General features: G+C 41.5%; 2 protein-coding genes across 6 annotated transcripts in view; one reads left to right on the plus strand and one right to left on the minus strand.

Annotated features, from left to right (window-relative positions):
- On the plus strand, positions 1–7,527 carry si:ch211-121a2.4 (transmembrane protein 205). Of its 5 annotated transcripts, none has more exons than XM_055641580.1 (4): positions 1–40; positions 2,605–2,748; positions 5,191–5,354; positions 7,034–7,527. In XM_055641580.1, the coding sequence occupies exons 2-4, from the start codon at positions 2,628–2,630 to the stop codon at positions 7,334–7,336; spliced, it is 588 nt and encodes a 195-aa protein (XP_055497555.1). In that variant the 5' UTR covers positions 1–40; positions 2,605–2,627; the 3' UTR covers positions 7,337–7,527. The 5 variants fall into 5 exon arrangements, with proteins under 5 accessions (XP_055497555.1, XP_055497557.1, XP_055497558.1 ...); XM_055641582.1 differs by having other exon boundaries at positions 1–36; XM_055641583.1 differs by having other exon boundaries at positions 14–32.
- Positions 7,528–17,303, minus strand: part of ttc4 (tetratricopeptide repeat domain 4) — a 13,645-nt gene continuing 3,869 nt past the window's right edge. Inside the window, exons 5-10 of the mRNA XM_055641569.1 lie at positions 16,463–16,587; positions 15,347–15,433; positions 14,734–14,963; positions 12,027–12,111; positions 10,722–10,804; positions 7,528–9,624 (exon numbers count right to left, since the gene is read on the minus strand). Of these exons, the coding sequence (XP_055497544.1) occupies positions 9,525–9,624; positions 10,722–10,804; positions 12,027–12,111; positions 14,734–14,963; positions 15,347–15,433; positions 16,463–16,587 (710 nt within the window). The 3' untranslated portion in view covers positions 7,528–9,524. The remainder of the gene's footprint in view (positions 9,625–10,721; positions 10,805–12,026; positions 12,112–14,733; positions 14,964–15,346; positions 15,434–16,462; positions 16,588–17,303) is intronic.

Here is a 17,303-nt window from a genome sequence, read left to right on the forward strand (position 1 = left end):
GGGTTGAGAGCGGGGATCCCAGGACAGGAGAAGTCAGTGAGTAAGTCCTTACTCCCTCAAAAGCTTGATAAAATGCTTGTTTATGTGGCAAATGCAACTTTAATAACATATTCCTTGACCGAGTATTAGAAATTGCTAAAGCTTCCTCCCCCCCCGTTAAATGCAAGTGATTCACCCATACATATTTCATCTTAAAAATCTAAATTTTTAGATTTAGAGACAAAAAGCTACATCTGAAACAGTCTTTGAACGACGTATCTGTTAAGGGGGGATTGGAAATGTCCTTGTTTCGGAGAAAGTTAGTGAATGCAAACTTACTAGTTTTGTTAAAGTTTGTATTGTTTATTTTATGTGGGTCACAGATCTAACGTTGTACTTAAGCAGTCGCCGCGAAACATCGATCGGCCCCAGCAAACGTTTCAGACATTTCCTCCCCTGCACCCATTAACTTCACCAAGATCATACTTAAAACTCAGCTCACCATAATTTCGAGTTGCCTGTCCAAAGTCTATTGACCAAGTCCAGACACTTTGTCTGCACATGGTCAATAGTCATCTAAGAACGAACGTAGTCAAATTCGAGAATGTTGCGTTCGTACTATTGGATCGCTTCCCATAATGAACACACCAGAATACACGATATTCTCAAGTCACTAGTCCAGCCCATTAACCAATGCCACACCACCTAATTAATTGTTGGTGTATAAAGCAAAATATGTGACAAAACCTGACCATGGAAGTTCCGGAATTCAATCCCTAAGAAATATGGTCTACCTTAAACTAAAAGTTGCAAGCACTTGTTAGACGATCAAAGTCCCAGCTGTAATTGTGACGATAGTTGTCAAAACAAATTCTTGTAACTGCATTTGTTCACTTAACTTCTCCCGAAGCTCTGAAGCCCACAGAATGAATACACAACTTTAAGCAGATGTTCACGAGGATATATGCAAGGAGAAAAAAATGATTTACCTACCATCTCTCAGTCAGGACTTTATATAATAATATATGTACTCCGCCACATTTTTGCACTGCTGCAAACTTCATATCCACTTTCGCTGGAAGCTCATACTGCCATCCAGTCAAGCACGACGGTCACATCATCCAGTGTACACCACACTCGGGGTATGTCTGATATGGGATGTTGGTGAATGGGGAATTGCGATAGCTGTTACTAATGTCACACTTGGGTGAGTACTTGTGGACTGCCAAGTGATAGAAAACGTCTCTAGATTTCTACCTCTGTCTCCTTTGCTGCTTACTTGGTGGTAAGTTATGTGTCTGTCCTCCAGTTGTGTAGCAGTCTATCTTAAATCTGGTCATGCACTCCACTGAATACTTTGGGTCTCCTCCTGAACAATACAGGGAAGTAATTCAGCATGCCAGTGGTTTGCTCTGTTGCATTTCGTATGGTAATGGGGTTGTCAACTGTGTATGAATTGTATACCAGCGTTGTCATCATGTCATAGGTAAGTATCCCATGCTGGCTACTGGCTACCTTTTGAAATCCTATAATGCTCAGATGTAGCTTGTGCAGTGGACTACAATGGAAAGAGGGCAATACCAACCTCTCAAGTTCCATGAGTTGATTATTTATGGTCAACCACACGCTATATGTTCAGGAGTGTTTCTTTTGAGTGCCAGCACATAAATGGTGTACCGTGCCCACAATGCTACATCTGTGATCAGAGACATTCTGCTCCACAGCAAAACCAGTAATTCTGGCAAAATCATGAGCCACCTCTGTCAACTGAACTCTAGTAACAGTGAATGAAATGTAGTTCCTGTGAATCCTGTCCTCCCTTTCGCAAGAGAACAGCAAACTAAATGTTGCAAACACCACTCTCCTATTGACTTTTGCAATGGTGCAAAGTACCAAACTGTTGTATAATCGCAGAAATCACTAATAACAAATAAATTTAGCAACAACTAACCAGCGACTAGTTAATAATCCCTTCCAAAAATCCTGGTTGGTATCCTTTCTGCTGTGTTCATCTCAGAAGCTGGGAGGGTGCTATTCGATACACTGAAAGTACGATGACAGTAATGGCATAAATTCAGCCTGGCATTTGCTACTTTGTTGACTGAATGTAAGCAAATGCTTTTGTTAATATGCTTTCTATTGTGATTTGTCCACACAAATGTGCTGAGTGCCATCTAACCGTTTTGAAATACAAGGGTTTCTATTTCTTTCCTTGTTGTGCCTTTGCAGGTTTAACAGAATCTAAAAAAAAATAAAATGGGTTATCTCTGCATATAAATGCTCCTGTTTTATAACAGAAAGATTAGTTAATTGGACTGTAAAAAAGTAGGCTGGGTAACTGAAACGGGGGAAAAAAGCATTTGGGTTAGGGTGAATGGATGTTGTGGGTGGGATATGAACATGCCTATCTTACCTTGTGAGACTGAAAACCTGTCTCCAACCAATCTGAGAATCCAGCTAGAATCCATTTCCTAATTCAGGTGGGATGCTAACAATAACGTAAGTGGCACAGCCACCACATCATATTTTGTATTCTGCTAACCATATATTGTTGGAGATCATCTTGCATGCAATTTGATTTTATTTCTCCATGGTCTTTCTCGTTTTTTTTTAAACTTGATGTAGGTTTTAATCTACCTTGCCTATTAATGTCATCTGTGCCAATTGCCATGGCTGCTGAGGGAGAGACCACAACACTTGCAAAACTTCTGCAGCTGATTTTCCTGTCCACATTCTGGGGGATGCAGATATGGGTGACATTTATATCCGGTAGGTGTCTTTCCTCTTTGCTGCACCAATTCCTTTTGAGAATTGTGACTTGTTTCAGGTAGAGCCCCAACAATGGACAAAGTTTTGCTGGAATTAGCCAATAGTACTGTGGAAGACCTTCACAAGAGGGACTCCAGTAGTTTAAGAAAGCAGCTTGTCCTTCTCAGGGACTTTTTAAAAATTAATTTCAGAATCAGGGCTTTACTGACCAGACCACAATTTATTGCTCATGGCGAGCTATCCATGAAGATTCTTTGATTAGCTGCTTTTTCAAAAAATACTGCAATCATTCTGCTGAAGGTATTTCCACTGTGCTTTTGGGTAAGGATTTCCAGGATTTAGACCAATATCAAAAAAACAGCAACATAAGTGAGCAGGGTGAGTAACAGTGTCAGGATGTTGGTGTTCTTATTTATTGGCTGCCTTATTCAGCTTGGCGCAGGGTGCTGTCAAAATAGCCAAAGTGAATAATTGCAATATATTTTGTAGCCAGTATAGACTGCAAACCAACTTTCTCCAGCATCTTTGTCTATCTTTGATGTTCCCAGTATCTGCAGTTCTTTCTTACACACCACTGTATTCCAATCAATGTTTAGGGTTAATAGGGTAGCAATCAAGTGTATTGCTTTGATTTGAATGGTGCTGAGGTTATGAAGTGTTACACTAAGTCCTAGAGGAACATCTTGGTTCCTGGTTGATTTAATTAACTTTACTACTACTACCCTGCTCTCAATTCACTTGTACTATCTCTGACGCCTCTGTACCCTTTTCTGATCTCTCTATCTCCATCACAGGGAACAGGTTATCGATTAGCATCTACTACAAATCCACGGACATCCACAGTTCCTGCCTTCTCCTCATACCCTTTGACTCAGCTAGCCCTAAGAGCTAATTATCTAGACTACACCTCCTCACACCCTGCCTCTTGCAAAGACGCCATCCCGTACCCTCAATTTCTCTATCCCCACGTCTGCTCCCAAGATTAGACTTTTCATTCTAGTACGTCAGATATTCTTTTTTTTTTAGTAATAGTCCACTCCTTCCACCCCCCGCTGTCATAGATGGATCCCTCACATACATCACCTCAGTGTTCTGAAGTTCTGCTCTCACTCCCCCCAGATGGAACAAGGATAGTTCACCTGGTCTTCACCTTTCACCTCATCAGCTTCTGCATCCATCACATCATTACCTGCCAACTCCAACAATATCCCACCACCAGTCACATCTTCCCATCCACATCCCTTTCCGCCTTCCACACAGACCACCCCCTCCACATCTCCTTGGTTCACTAATTCATTTCCACCCAAACCACCCCTTCAGTTATTTATCCCAGCAACTGCAGGAGATGCAACATCTGTCCCTATAGCTTCTCCCCCACATCAATCCGGGGACCCGAGCAGTCCTTCAGAAGTTCACATGCACCTCCTCGAAGCTCATCTACTGCATTCTCAATGTTGCCTCCTTTACATCAGTGAGACTAAGCGTAGGGTCAGTGACTGCTTCACCGAACTCTTGTGCTTGGTCCACCAAGGCCTACCGGATCTCTCGGTTGCTAACTATTTAAAGTCCTCCTCCCATTCCCATACTGATCTTTCTGTCCTGGGCCTCCTCCATTGCTCGTGAAGCCACACGCAGCCTGGAGAAGCAACACCTCATATTCCACTTTGGTAACCTACAACCCAATGGCATGAGCATTAAATTCTCCAGCTAACCACTCCTCTCCCCTCCCCTGTGCCCCATTTTGACGTGCATCAATTTCTCCCCAACCCCCCCCCCCCCCCCCTACTCAACCAACATTCCTTCCTCTATTCACAACTTGCAATACCAATCCTCATCCTGCACCTTTTGTCTTTTCATCTCTGGCCTTTGTCAAATCATCTGCCTATAAAACCCCACCTCCTCCCCTTGCATTACCTATCACTTCCCAGGCTTTGTCCTGCCCCCTTCTCTTCCAGCTTTCCTCTCCCCCACTACAATCAGTCTGAAGGGTCCCGTCACGAAACACCATCTATCCATGTTCGCCAGAGATGCTTCTTGATTAGTATGGGTGTTAGATGTTATGGGGAGAAGGCAGGAGAATGGGGTTAAGAGGGGAAAGATAGATCGGCCATGATTGAATGGCGAAGTAGACTTGATGGGCCAAATTCTGCTCCTATCACTTATGAACGTATGCTGCCTGACCCGCCAAGGTACTTGATTTTTTTCAATGTAAGCATTGAAGGTTATTCATGGGTAATTGCATTTATCTTCTTCACTACCGCACTTACAATGAAAATAGCATAAGACATCATTTTTCTGACTAGTTGGTGATGATGGGTTGGGGCGGTGTGGTGATAGTGGGGGGATGGGGAGGTATGGCAGTGGGGGGCTGTAGGGTCTCCCTTTACTATTAGAAGCAACTGTCCATTTCTCCTCAGTTAATATCATTGTTCCATTCTGCAGGTTTTATCATGGGCAGCAATCTCACCAGACACACGTTTGGCTTCATCCAGAGCAAACTCTTTCCATCCTACTTTCACCTAGGGTGTGCCTGCGCATTCTTTAACTTAATCATCTTTGCGCTGCATCATCCCAGTGAACGGTTAAACGAAGAGGAGACATTTCAGGTACCATGCACAGTACTGATCAACTGCATAAGTGATTTGTAATGAATATGTAATGAATGCAAAGATGGGTAGCATTGGGAATGATGTCCATAGAAGTCTCTTTTCAATTGCTCATTCCATTTTTTTTCATTGTGAGTTTGAATCGTGCACAAGGTCTGTATGTAACTTCACGTTCTGCAACTTTGAACCAAATGCGAGTGGTGCAGGGGTGCAGCTCATTTTCCTTGCCTATGTGGTCAATCGACCGATTGACCAAATAGTGCCAGCACAACAACCTGGCTCTCAACATCAGTAAAACCAAGGAACTGATTGTGGACTTTGGAAGGGGAAGGATGAGGACCTACAATCCTGTTTATATCAATGGAACGATGGTGGAGAGGGTCAAAAACTTCAAGTTCCTGGGCATGCATATTTCCAAAGATCTTTCCTGGACCCAGCACACTGATGCAATTATAAAGAATGCACATCAGCGGCTCTACTTCCTGAGAAGATTATGGAGATTCGGCATGTCAAAGAGAATTCTCCTGAACTTCTACAGGTGCACAGTAGAGAGCATACTGACTGATTGCACCGTGGCCTGGTTCGGCAACTTGAACGTCCAGGAGCAGAGAAGACTGCAAAAAGGTGTGACCACTGCCCAGTCCATAACCGACTTTGACCTCCCCACCATCGAAGGGATCTATTGAAGTCACTGCTTCAAAAAGGCAGCCAACATCATCAAAGACCCACACCATCCTGGCCACACACTCATTTCACCATTGCTATCGGGAAGAAGATACAGAAGCCTGAAAACTGTAACATTCAGGTTCAGGAACAGCTTCTTCCCTTCAGCCATCAGGCTATTAAACACAACAAATAAGCTCTGAAATGCAACAGACTATCATTATTATTGCACTGTATTTGTTATTTATTGAGATTGAGTATGTGTGCATGTATATATACACACATTGAACTTTTTTTTCTTCTCCTGTTATGTACTATGTTTACATATTCTGTTGTGCTGCAGCAAGCAAGAATTCCATTGTCCTATCTGGGACATATGACAATAAAACAGTCTTGTCTCTGGAGTCCTGAGATGATCTCCATTACAGCCAATTGTTTTACTGCGGTTGAAATGCACTCTGGTATCTGATTTTATTTCAGACATTGAGTTGGGAAGTTCAAGTTCATATTAGAAGGTTTCTATTATATTTCTTGACTGGACACAAGCACTTATTTACTGTCAATTTCTGGAATGCCCACTTCTGTCCATTATTGGAGGGCGAGGGAAGTGTATGCAAGCCTGTCATTCTATCCAGAGCATCTTTAACACTCTCTTTTAAAACAAATAGTGGAGTGCTTTGTTATTATGTAGACTGCAGTAATCATGTTGAAGAATGTAAATTGTTAAATTATGTCTGCTCACTTGCAGATGCCTGTTATGGCACCTTATCTATGCATAACAAGCTATGCAGATATGTGTTATATTCTCAGTCTATTTTGAAGAGGATTTAATATCGTAAGTAGTAGTTGTTAGGGGGCTTTTTTTGTGGTCAAATATGCAATGTTATCCATCTGTGAGATGTCTGTGCTCTTTGTAACCCACAATAGATATTACCCTTCATTAAATTGACAGCAGAGTAGGAATCGACTTTAGTCAGAGGTACTGATTCATACTGTTTATGCCATTTTTTTTACAGATTGTAATTTTGTTCATTTGTGTGGCTTTTGCTGCACTCAACGCTCAATGGTTTGGGCAGATAACCTCTGAAATCATGGCCGACATGCATCTGATTGAAAAGAGTTGTGGGCTTGGTCAGGACATCGGAATATCAACCAACAGAGAGGCCTACAACCAGCTGAAAGAGAGCAACCCCAAATACAAGGCGTTTTCTAACCAACTTGCACTGTATCACAATGTCTCCTCTTCATGTAATCTGTGTTGTCTTATTTGTAATGGGATAAGTTTGTACTACATGGCAGCCAATTTATCCAGATTATAAAAATGGTAAGAGTAAAATACCCAAAGGAATGGTGGCACATATGGAGAAGTTTTATTTTTAAACCTGAACTTGAAATGTAAATCACTGCCTTGTTGACTGGGGGACAGCAAACCAAATGGATCTCTCCACCATTATTGTTTTAAGTATCAACAGCACAACTACAGCATGTAAATAAAGAAGTGAATCCAAAATCTTTGAACTCAGAATATTTTATTGCATTACTTAGGCCAGCTGGGATCATTGAGGTAGTTCTTCTGGCCAGCTCTGTCTTTGTTGCTTGCCAGGGTAATGTGTCATGATGGGTATGCATGGGGTCTTTCATTCCCTTCCCCACAATTTAGAAACATAGAAAATAGGTGCAGGAGTAGGCCATTCGGCCCTTCGAGCCTGCACTGCCATTCAATATGATCATGGCTGATCATCCAACTCAGTATTCTGTACCTGCCTTCTCTCCATACCCCCTGATCCCTTTAGCCACAAGGGCCACATCTAACTCCCTCTTAAATATAGCCAATGAACTGGCCTCAACTACCTTCTGTGGCAGAGTTTAATGGCAGTAAGCAAACAGTGATAAATCCATCTGGGCCTCGGCAGAGTGTGGACATATTTATTGTCATATGCGCAGGTGCCTTAAAATTCCCATCACTGCACCAGGACATTACCATAAAGTGTTGTAATTTTGTCAGTGTATGCTGATGACTGAGATGTATAACTTCTGAACTGTTCTAATATGAAGTTCAGTATCAACCTGAATCGTTAACATGTGTAGGAAGCAACTGCAGATGCTGGCTTATACCAAAGATAGATACAAAATTCTGGAGTAACTCATTTGGTCTCTGGAGAAAAGGGATAGGTGACGTTTTGGGTCAGAACCCTTCTTCAGTATCCTTCTCCTAATTGGTTAACATGGTGATTTTCTCTCTAGCTAATGTTTGACCTCATGCCTATTTCCATCTGCAGTATGTTATTTTTGTAATCAAATAATGGTAATTTAAGGTTGATTAAAAAAAAAACACAAAGATTTTATGCCCCTTGGCAGTACTGGTGACGAAGAAATGTATTTCTCTTCCTCACTCCCATCCCAAAAGAGGGCAGTGCATGTTTTTCCACACCATGGGAAGAGAAGGGGGAAGGGTATGGTAGGCAAAATAAATATCTCTCATAGGCTGAGGCCACAGTAGATACGATGATGAACTATAGAGATTGCCTGGTTCAGGGACAGCGAGTGAATATACAAACAAATGAGAGTAAAAATCTAAAATGCAGGGCTGGGCATCATGCCGACATCCTGTGTTGATGTAATCAAAAAACGGAGCCATGTCATAGATGGATGACTTGCAACAGGAGTGGAACAGACAGAACACATTGGCTTTCATCATAGAATTTTAAATTCATTGCATTTAGCATGATTATACCCAGATGGAAGAAAGAGGTACTGCTCCTCAAAAATGTATTAGGCATTGTGTAAACGCATTTCCAACTTTCTCAGTCACACGGTACAGACACAAATCCTTCGTCCCAATCCATCCATGCTGACTAAGATGCCTCATCTAAGCTAGTCCTATTTGCCTGCATTTGGCCCCTACCCCTCTAGACCTTTCCTATACGTGTACCTGCCCAAGTTTCTTTTACCCTTTTGGGTTCATGTTTCAGCTACAGCCAGTGTACATCCCACAGATTTAATGCTCGTTTTCTTCTCTGCAACTGAACCAATTAATTTCTCAACAACAGTGCAAACATGAGAATTGCTTTGGTAATTTCATTCAGACATCTCCATTGTTCTGTTCATCCCTCTCCAGCCTCTAAGTTGCTTTCTCACTTTTGCTGTTATGATCTCAAAGTTAAATTCTCACTCACCTCATATGCTGGCTGACCTCAGTAGCTCCAGCCATCTTACTTCAGGTTTCCAGTATCTACACTATGATTTCCAAGTTATTGTTGAGAGAAATGTCCATGGTGCTTGTCATAGAATCAGCTGGATATTAAAAGGCTCAACACCTTATAACTTAAAACCAACATTTACAACATTTTTAGAATGATAAAAGATAGCATTGGAGTTGCAGTCAGATCCTTTCCCCAACACTCTCCTGCCCTCTTGCCCACAACAACAACAAAAAAAGTCATTTTTGTTCAGCTTCCAGAAGTCAGTTACTGGTATTGATTGGATTCAAATACAAATATAGACATTTTAATTTTCTTGAAGATTTTTTCCTGATAAAAATTCTTTACAGAACGATGAACCTCTGACCAGAATTATGATTCTTGGATTGCCAGCCTTCACAACGTATCTAGAGACAAAGATTCAGAGAAGTTTGGAACAGAAGAATCAACATTTAAAGCACAAAGTCTTAGCAGATATTTGCACCTGTGGTATTTTGAGTGCCATAGAAGACATTGGTAAATATGGTAAATATACAATCCAGCTCAGGTTTGACTGGGGAGTATGCCGCTCAGACATTTTGTGTACTACCATCCATTTAGCTTGAATAATCCCTACAGTTCAGAATGGTGTTCATGAAATTTTAGAGCAAAATTCAAAGCAGTCCAAAGTCCAATGCCTAAAGACTGCTTTTAATAACTAATGTCTAATAGATTAAAACGATAAGTCTGATAGGCCACACAACTGCCTAACTTTCATAAATTTGTAACGCTCCCCGCTAGAAAAGTCACTCCTGACTTGCACAAGAGTTACGTCCCGTGTTTAAGTCAGATGTTGCGCAAGTCGGAGACGGAAAAGCTACTGCGCACGGGTTAATTTTACTATTCGACACGGAGGCCATGTGGGTGCATCCACAAAAACAGCTGACTGGCTAGCGGAAGTGGCCACATGCGGGAGCAGTAGCGCACTGCTACCAAGACTACCGGCACGAGCAACTTAACCATATAACAATTACAGCACGGAAACAGGCCATCTCGGCCCTACAAGTCCGTGCCGAACAACTTTTTTTACCTTAGTCCCACCTGCCTGCACTCATACCATAACCCTCCATTCCTTTCTCATCCATATGCCTATCCAATTTATTTTTAAATGATACTAACGAACCTGCCTCCACCACTTCCACTGGAAGCTCATTCCACACCGCTACCACTCTCTGAGTAAAGAGGTTCCCCCTCATGTTACCCCTAAACTTCTGTCCCTTAATTCTGAAGTCATGTCCTTTTGTTTGAATCTTCCCTATTCTCAAAGGGAAAAGCCTGTCCACTTGGAAATAAAGAATCGCTTACGCGACTGAGTTAACATAAATTGCTTACTACCCAAGATGGGGAGTGCCTATATTCAATTACTTTAAAGGTGGCACAAGGATACTTCATACAAAATATTACCAACAAAAGATGCAGCATGAATTGAAGGCAGGTATCTGGCTAGAAGGTACGTTCTGCTCACCTGGGGTGACTCAACACCTGCCGCAGGGAACACACTGGGTCCACCAGGAAAAGATCCCCCATCTGCTCATCTTCAAAGTACAGCTGTGGCCACAAATATTCCAAGTACCACATTAATAAAGTAGCTTCAGTTATATTTCAATATTACCAAAGACATTTAAGATAATTTGCGCATTCCTTGATTATTACAACAATGAATTTGTTTACAGATTTTGCAACAGATAAAGCGTTCCTTCCTGCATCTTACAATGGTCTACCTACAAGCACTTGTATGCCCGATTGTCTTGCTGTTCAATAACTTTTGGCACTTGTTGAACTGATTTCTGTGTAACAGGATCATTACTATTGGATTTTGATATATAAAGACTATTGTGTGTGAAAATATTCAGCATGTAGTTAGCTGTCCAAATAAACACGTACTACAGGTTTTGTTCTTATTCTCCGTCAAACTCATTCCTATAATAAAACCAACAGTAAATGAAAACCACACAAGAATAAAAACCTAAAAGGAATGGTTACAAATGCATGTTCTGAGGCAGTATTCACAGAGATATGAATTAATTAATTTTGCCTCTTCAACCGTAATCATTTATATTTCCTATTCTAGACTGCTTTTTTTTTTAAGCACACAATGATTTCAAACAGATATTATGACAATACGTGTCTAGAACCGATTTTCCAGCAACTGGTGGTCCGGCATCTCCTTTAATCCGGACAAAATTACGAGAGCATACTTCCCCCAAGAATTTTCAGGTCCCCCCAAAAATGTGGACCCTAGGCAAAGTGAGACGGCTGATCTCGACCTCATCGGGACCTCCGTCTGATCAGCGGGTCGAAATTGCCACCTGCAGCCGGGTGTCTGGAATTCCTGCCCAGCTAAAGTTGGCAGATCCGTTCCCTTGGCTGAGGCTAACTTTGCGGGCAGATACCTCAGCTGCCTAGGCAGACAGTTCCGGTACCGTTAGTCTCCTCTCGGAAGCCGTGACCCCAGTTATCCGGCAAAACAGATCATCTAGAAAAGCTCTAGTACCAAGGATGGCAGAAAATCACTGGTAGACCTGTACTGGGAGCTCCACAGGGGACCAGAATGTATTTAATTATAGGTGTTTATGAAATGGATTGCAGTTCATCTAAAATAAAAGGGTCTCCTTCCTAAATTCAGCATTATATTTAAAAATATATAGATTAAAAGCTATCCAAACAAGAAAATCAAAAGTCCAAATTAGCTTTTTTTTTAAAAATATGGTCACAATCTACTTAGAACGTTTTTTACTCTCTTATCTGGACAATGTAATTTAAGTCATACCTCCAAATTGGCTGGCTTATATTTTTTTTCTGTATCCCATGGGGGTAATTGCTCACCAAACATTTCTGATAAATGATCAATAAACCTGAAATGGAAACAGCCAATGTTAGTTCTGCATAAAGCATAAAAATTCACCCTCTAACATGTCATAAAAATACATTTATGTCCACATAGAAGGTGCTCAATGACATGATTAGTCAGTACACACCAAGTCCACGCATACCAGCGGTCCCTGCACTCTAGCACTATTCTATGCACAATAGGGACACTTTACAATTTTACCAAGCCAATTAGCCTACACATCTGTACGTCTTTAGAGTGTTGGAGAGAACCAGAGCACCTGGACAAAACCCACAAAGGTCACTGGGAGAATGTACAAACTCATACAGAAGCACCTGTAGTCAGGATCAAAACCAGGTCTCTGGCGCTGCGCCATCGTGGCGCCCGTGTAGGAAGCAAATGCAGATGTTGGTTTCTACCGAAGATAGACACAAAATTTGAGTAACTCAATGGATTTCTGGAGAAAGCAATAGGTGACGTTTTGGGTCGGAACCCTTCTTCTGAATTGTTGACATGGTGCTTTTCTCTCGAGCTATTGTTTGACCTGGAGTCTAATTCCAGCATCTGCAGTTTGTTACTTTCGTAATAGAATAATGGTAGTTTTCTATTTATTCTAGGTCAGCAGAAAAAAAGACAAAGATTTCATTCCACTTGGCAGTACTAGGGAAGAAGAAGACATGTCATGTATATTTAAGAGGGAGTTAGATGTGGCCCTTGTGGCTAAGGGGGTCAGGGGGTATGGAGAGAAGGCAGGTACGGGATACTGAGTTGGATGATCAGCCATGATCATATTGAATGGCGGTGTAGGCTCGAAGGTGCCGAATGGCCTACTCCTGCACCTAATTTCTATGTTTCCCTACCTCCATCCCAAAGAGGCCAGTGAAGTTTCACCCCACTCCAAGGGAGCAAAAGGGGGAGGGGTCATCGATGGGGGAGGGGGGGGGGGATGTTAGACAAAATAAATCTTTCATAGGCTGAGGTCACAGTAGATACGATGATGAATATCAGAGATTGCCTGGTTCAAGGACAGAGAGTGAGAATAAAAGGAAATTAGTTTTAAAATCTAAAATGCGGGCCTGGAAGTCATGCCCATATCCTGTGATAATGCGAGCAAAAAAGGGAGCCATGTCATCGATGGATAACTTGCAGCAGTAGTGGTCTGTTCTGGTACAGATAGAATACTTTCTAAAGTTATAGAATTTGAAATTAATTCCATTTAGCAAGAATATACCCAGATGGAAGAACAGGTACTGCTCCTCCAATAGGCATTGGGCATTGTGTAAATGCATTTCCAGCGTTCTCAGGTTCATACGGTACGGAAACAGACTCTTCGGCACAATCCATCCATGATGCCCACCTAAAATAATCACATCTTCTCGCATTTGGCCCATATCCCTTTAAATATTTCCTATCCGTGGACGTCTCTTTAAAGTACTTTTACTGTAACTGCCTCAACTACTTATTCTGGCAGCTCATTCCATATACCCATCACCCTCAGTGAAAAAGTTGCTCTGAGGTTCGCATTAAACCTTACCGCTCTCACCTTAAACCTGTCCTCTGGTTCTTAATCCTACTACTCGGAGCAAAATATTGTGCATTCACCCTATCTATTCCCCGCATGATTTTATACACCTCTATAAGATCCCTCTCATCCTTCTGCGCTCCAAGGAATAAAGTCCTAGTCTGCCCAACCTCTCCCAATAGCTCAGGCTCTCAAGTCCTGGCAACATCCTTGTAAATTGTCTCTGCATTCTTTAGCTTAATGACATCCTTCCAATAGCAGGCTGAATACAGTGCTCCTCAATACATCTCCATTTAACTGTTAGTTCACGTTGTTTCAAATATATTTGTTGCAAAGTAGTCTGATACCAATTCAGAGCATAAAATAAGAATAAAGATAGCAAGATACCAGTAGTTGCAGGTTATCAATAACTTCCCAGGATATATTACCTCCAATGTAGCAAAACACCCTAAGTTGTGTAATAGAGATGTTAGTGAAGATTAAAATTAACTAAATAATGCAAGGAGCATTAGGGCACATCAACGTTTGCTCAGTGGTAGATTTTAAGTAGAACCTTACAAAAAGGTGGGGTGTAAAGCAGATGCTTTTGGAGAACATTCTAGAGCTTAAAGACATGCCAGGTGAAGGGACATTACTGTTGGAGCAAATAAAACCAGATTTCAGCAGCAGCCAAAATTTAGCAGAATGCCAACAATCCTATAGCATTAGTGATCTGGGGAAATTCGGACAATGAGGAGTAGTTAGCTACAGGAGCATCTGAAAGTGATTTTTTAAATTCTGGAGATGCTATTTAAATGGGAACTACGGTGTCTCAGCAAACATACAGGTGGTTGAAGGGTGCCAGCTCAAGAACAGCAGAATCTCGATACCACATGCACCAACGCGATCAATAACGAGAAAACTTAATTTCAAGTTGTTGCTCATTTATCCGAGAACATTTTAAAAAAAAAATCAACATAGCAATAAAGTATAAGCCAACAGGAATATTTGACTATACTGAATCATTTTCTCCCTCTCAATCATACTTAGACAAGAGATAATTTTGAATCCTATTATCAAAAAGACAATGGCATCAATTAAAAAAAAAAAAAATCAAAATTAATCTTACGCTTAATAAATACTTACTGGGTATCTTCGTGAAAGGCTGAGATGAAGTCCATTTGTTCATGCTCAGGATATAGGAACAATACAGGCCAATGCAAGCTGCCATTTTCATCCAGGTGTACTACATGACTTTCAGCATTCACTCCATTAAACAATGTCCTTACTATGTTATTGTCCTTCTTTCCATCATTTTCATCATCAGAGCTTTGACTGGACAGCTCTGGAGGCTCAAATAATTTGATCTTTCTTTCCTAAAGGACCATAAAGAAATCAACTGAAGCACAAAAAAATATAGAAAATGCACGAACATGCCACTATCTCCACGTATCAACATTAGAGGCTATGGTATTAACTAGACTATACCAAGAACTTGGGACTGGGAAGCACTCGGCAATCCACTTTGAAGAGGCACACAGTACTTTCTTTAATTGAGTGTGATAAATGATTCCACAATATCCAACTCAAGATTTTAGTTTAAATTAAAAGTAATTTATTTATTTATTTAATCAGTCACCACACACCATTGCCAATTCAAAGGATCGGATACCTGAATTGTGTGAAACTTGCATTTAATTTCAAACATGCCATTCTTCCTACCCCTCCACCCACAACCCTCTCCCACCACTTTCCCTACCTGGATGGCTTTCAGTAATGCCTCTGCTTGCACCCTTTGCTTCTTATCACTCAATGTTGCCTTCCTTCGATTACGCTCTTCAACCCGCTATCAAAAAGAATATAGAGTGATTCAACAACAGAAGCCATAAACAGTCAGGAACTCATCTGTCCACTGGGTTTAACATCAATTCAAAATTGTGGTTTAAAGTCATCTGGTCTTGGCCCTGCTGTGGAGATTTTTTGTATATTGGGCATTTGAGAGTCTGCATACGTTGCCACAAGCATTCTTACACTATAAAGACATGTTAGAACTTTACCAGTTTCATCAGCAAGCACTTTCCATATCGGCAAGCTCTTTGCTGCCCTGGAGAAGCACACCGACCATCTCTGGTAACCATAGAGTAATGTACGATACGGTGACTACATCTCCTGCATTCGGAGCCACTCGATAACAGTCTCTCTTAGAGTCACTTTATAACACACAACCCCCTCCCCAGGTACGTTCCCCTGCAACACCTGTCCTGTAACCTCTCCCCTCGACTCAATCCGAGGACCCCAACAGTATTTTCAGGTGAGCCAAAGGTTCACTTGCACCTCCTCCAACCTCATCTATTGTATCCGTTGTTCCAGGTGTAAACTCCTATACATCGGCGAGACCAATCTCAGGCTCGGCGATCGTTTCGATGAACACCTCCGCTCAGTCCGCCTTAACCTACCAGATCTCCCGGTTGCTCAGCACTCCCTCTCCAATTCCCAATCGGACCTTTCTGTTCTGGGCCTCCTCCATTGTCAGAGAGAGGCCCAGTGCAAATTGGAGGAACAGCACCTCATATTTCGCTTCGGCAGCTAACAACCCAGCAGTGTGAACGTTGACTTCTCCAACTTCAACTAGCCCTTGCTTTCCTTCACTCTCCATTCCCTCCCCCTTTCTCCCACCAGTCTTACTGTCTCCGACTACATTCTATCTCTGTCCTGCCCACTGCCCTGACATCAGTCTGAAGAAAGGTCTCGACCCAAAACATCACCCATTCCTTCTCTCCAGAGAAGCTGCCTGTCCCGCAGAGGTACTCCAGCAGTTTGTGTCTACCTACAATTTAAAGCAGCATCTGCAGTTCTTTCCTACAAATAACTATACCTTCTGCTTATCAGTTTTGGCTCTCAGTTCAAGGAGTTGTTTTTCTTTTGGTTCAATCTGGAGGCCCTCATCACACCATGATACTGCACTGCTGGAATCCTTCAGTTCAATGTGGCACAGGACACCTGTCAACATCACAAGCTAAATTTAAGATACCAGAGCAAATGCCAAAGAAGAAACAATTATGCAAAAAAAATATATTCATCAATTTAAGAAATCACAGTGAAACATTACGAAATCAAAGAAAGTTCCTTAATTATTGTTCCTTTTGTAATTATCAATGTGCAACTATCAGCTATTGACCAGAATAAATAGTTCTGGAGCAAGTAGCGATTCTTAGAATTGTTCTATTAAAACAATGAACAACAAAAAGATTGGGAATGGGTGGAACTCAATCAGCAAGCACAGCTCTGAATGATTTTGTATAGCACTGGTGTATCTAAATATTAATGACGAAAGCCTCAATTCACTTTTTGGCTATAACTTTCTGCAGAAACAAATAGGAGGGGTGCGATTAAAATAGAGAGGGAGCAGGAAAGACTCACACATAAAATTGTTGCCTGGATTGGATGGTTTTAGTTAGAGAGAGATTGGATTGGCTGGGTTTGTTTCTCCTGGAGTGAAGCCAGTTGAGTGATGACTTTTCAGAGGTTTATAAAATGACAAAGGGCAGAGACAGACAAATTATTAATGAGTATTTAAGGACAATACTCGAGTTATATTGTGCTATTGTGGAATTTGTGTTCCTTCTTCTGGTTCTCTGCTTATGGAGTTCCAAATGTCTTTTCTGTTTCTCAAGAATAAAAAAACCCCGGGAATAGGTTCCCATTAATAAAGACTA

Source organism: Leucoraja erinacea, chromosome 10, assembly GCF_028641065.1.
Source record: "Leucoraja erinacea ecotype New England chromosome 10, Leri_hhj_1, whole genome shotgun sequence".
NCBI lineage: Eukaryota > Metazoa > Chordata > Chondrichthyes > Rajiformes > Rajidae > Leucoraja > Leucoraja erinaceus.

What these genes read in the sequence shown, in the direction of transcription:
- si:ch211-121a2.4 (XM_055641579.1), top strand. An exon ending in ATGGGTGACATTTATATCCG is followed by an intron (nt 2,749 to 5,190) that starts GTAGGTGTCTTT and finishes TCCATTCTGCAG; the next exon opens with GTTTTATCATGGGCAGCAAT. An exon ending in ACGAAGAGGAGACATTTCAG is followed by an intron (nt 5,355 to 7,033) that starts GTACCATGCACA and finishes TTTTTTTTACAG; the next exon opens with ATTGTAATTTTGTTCATTTG.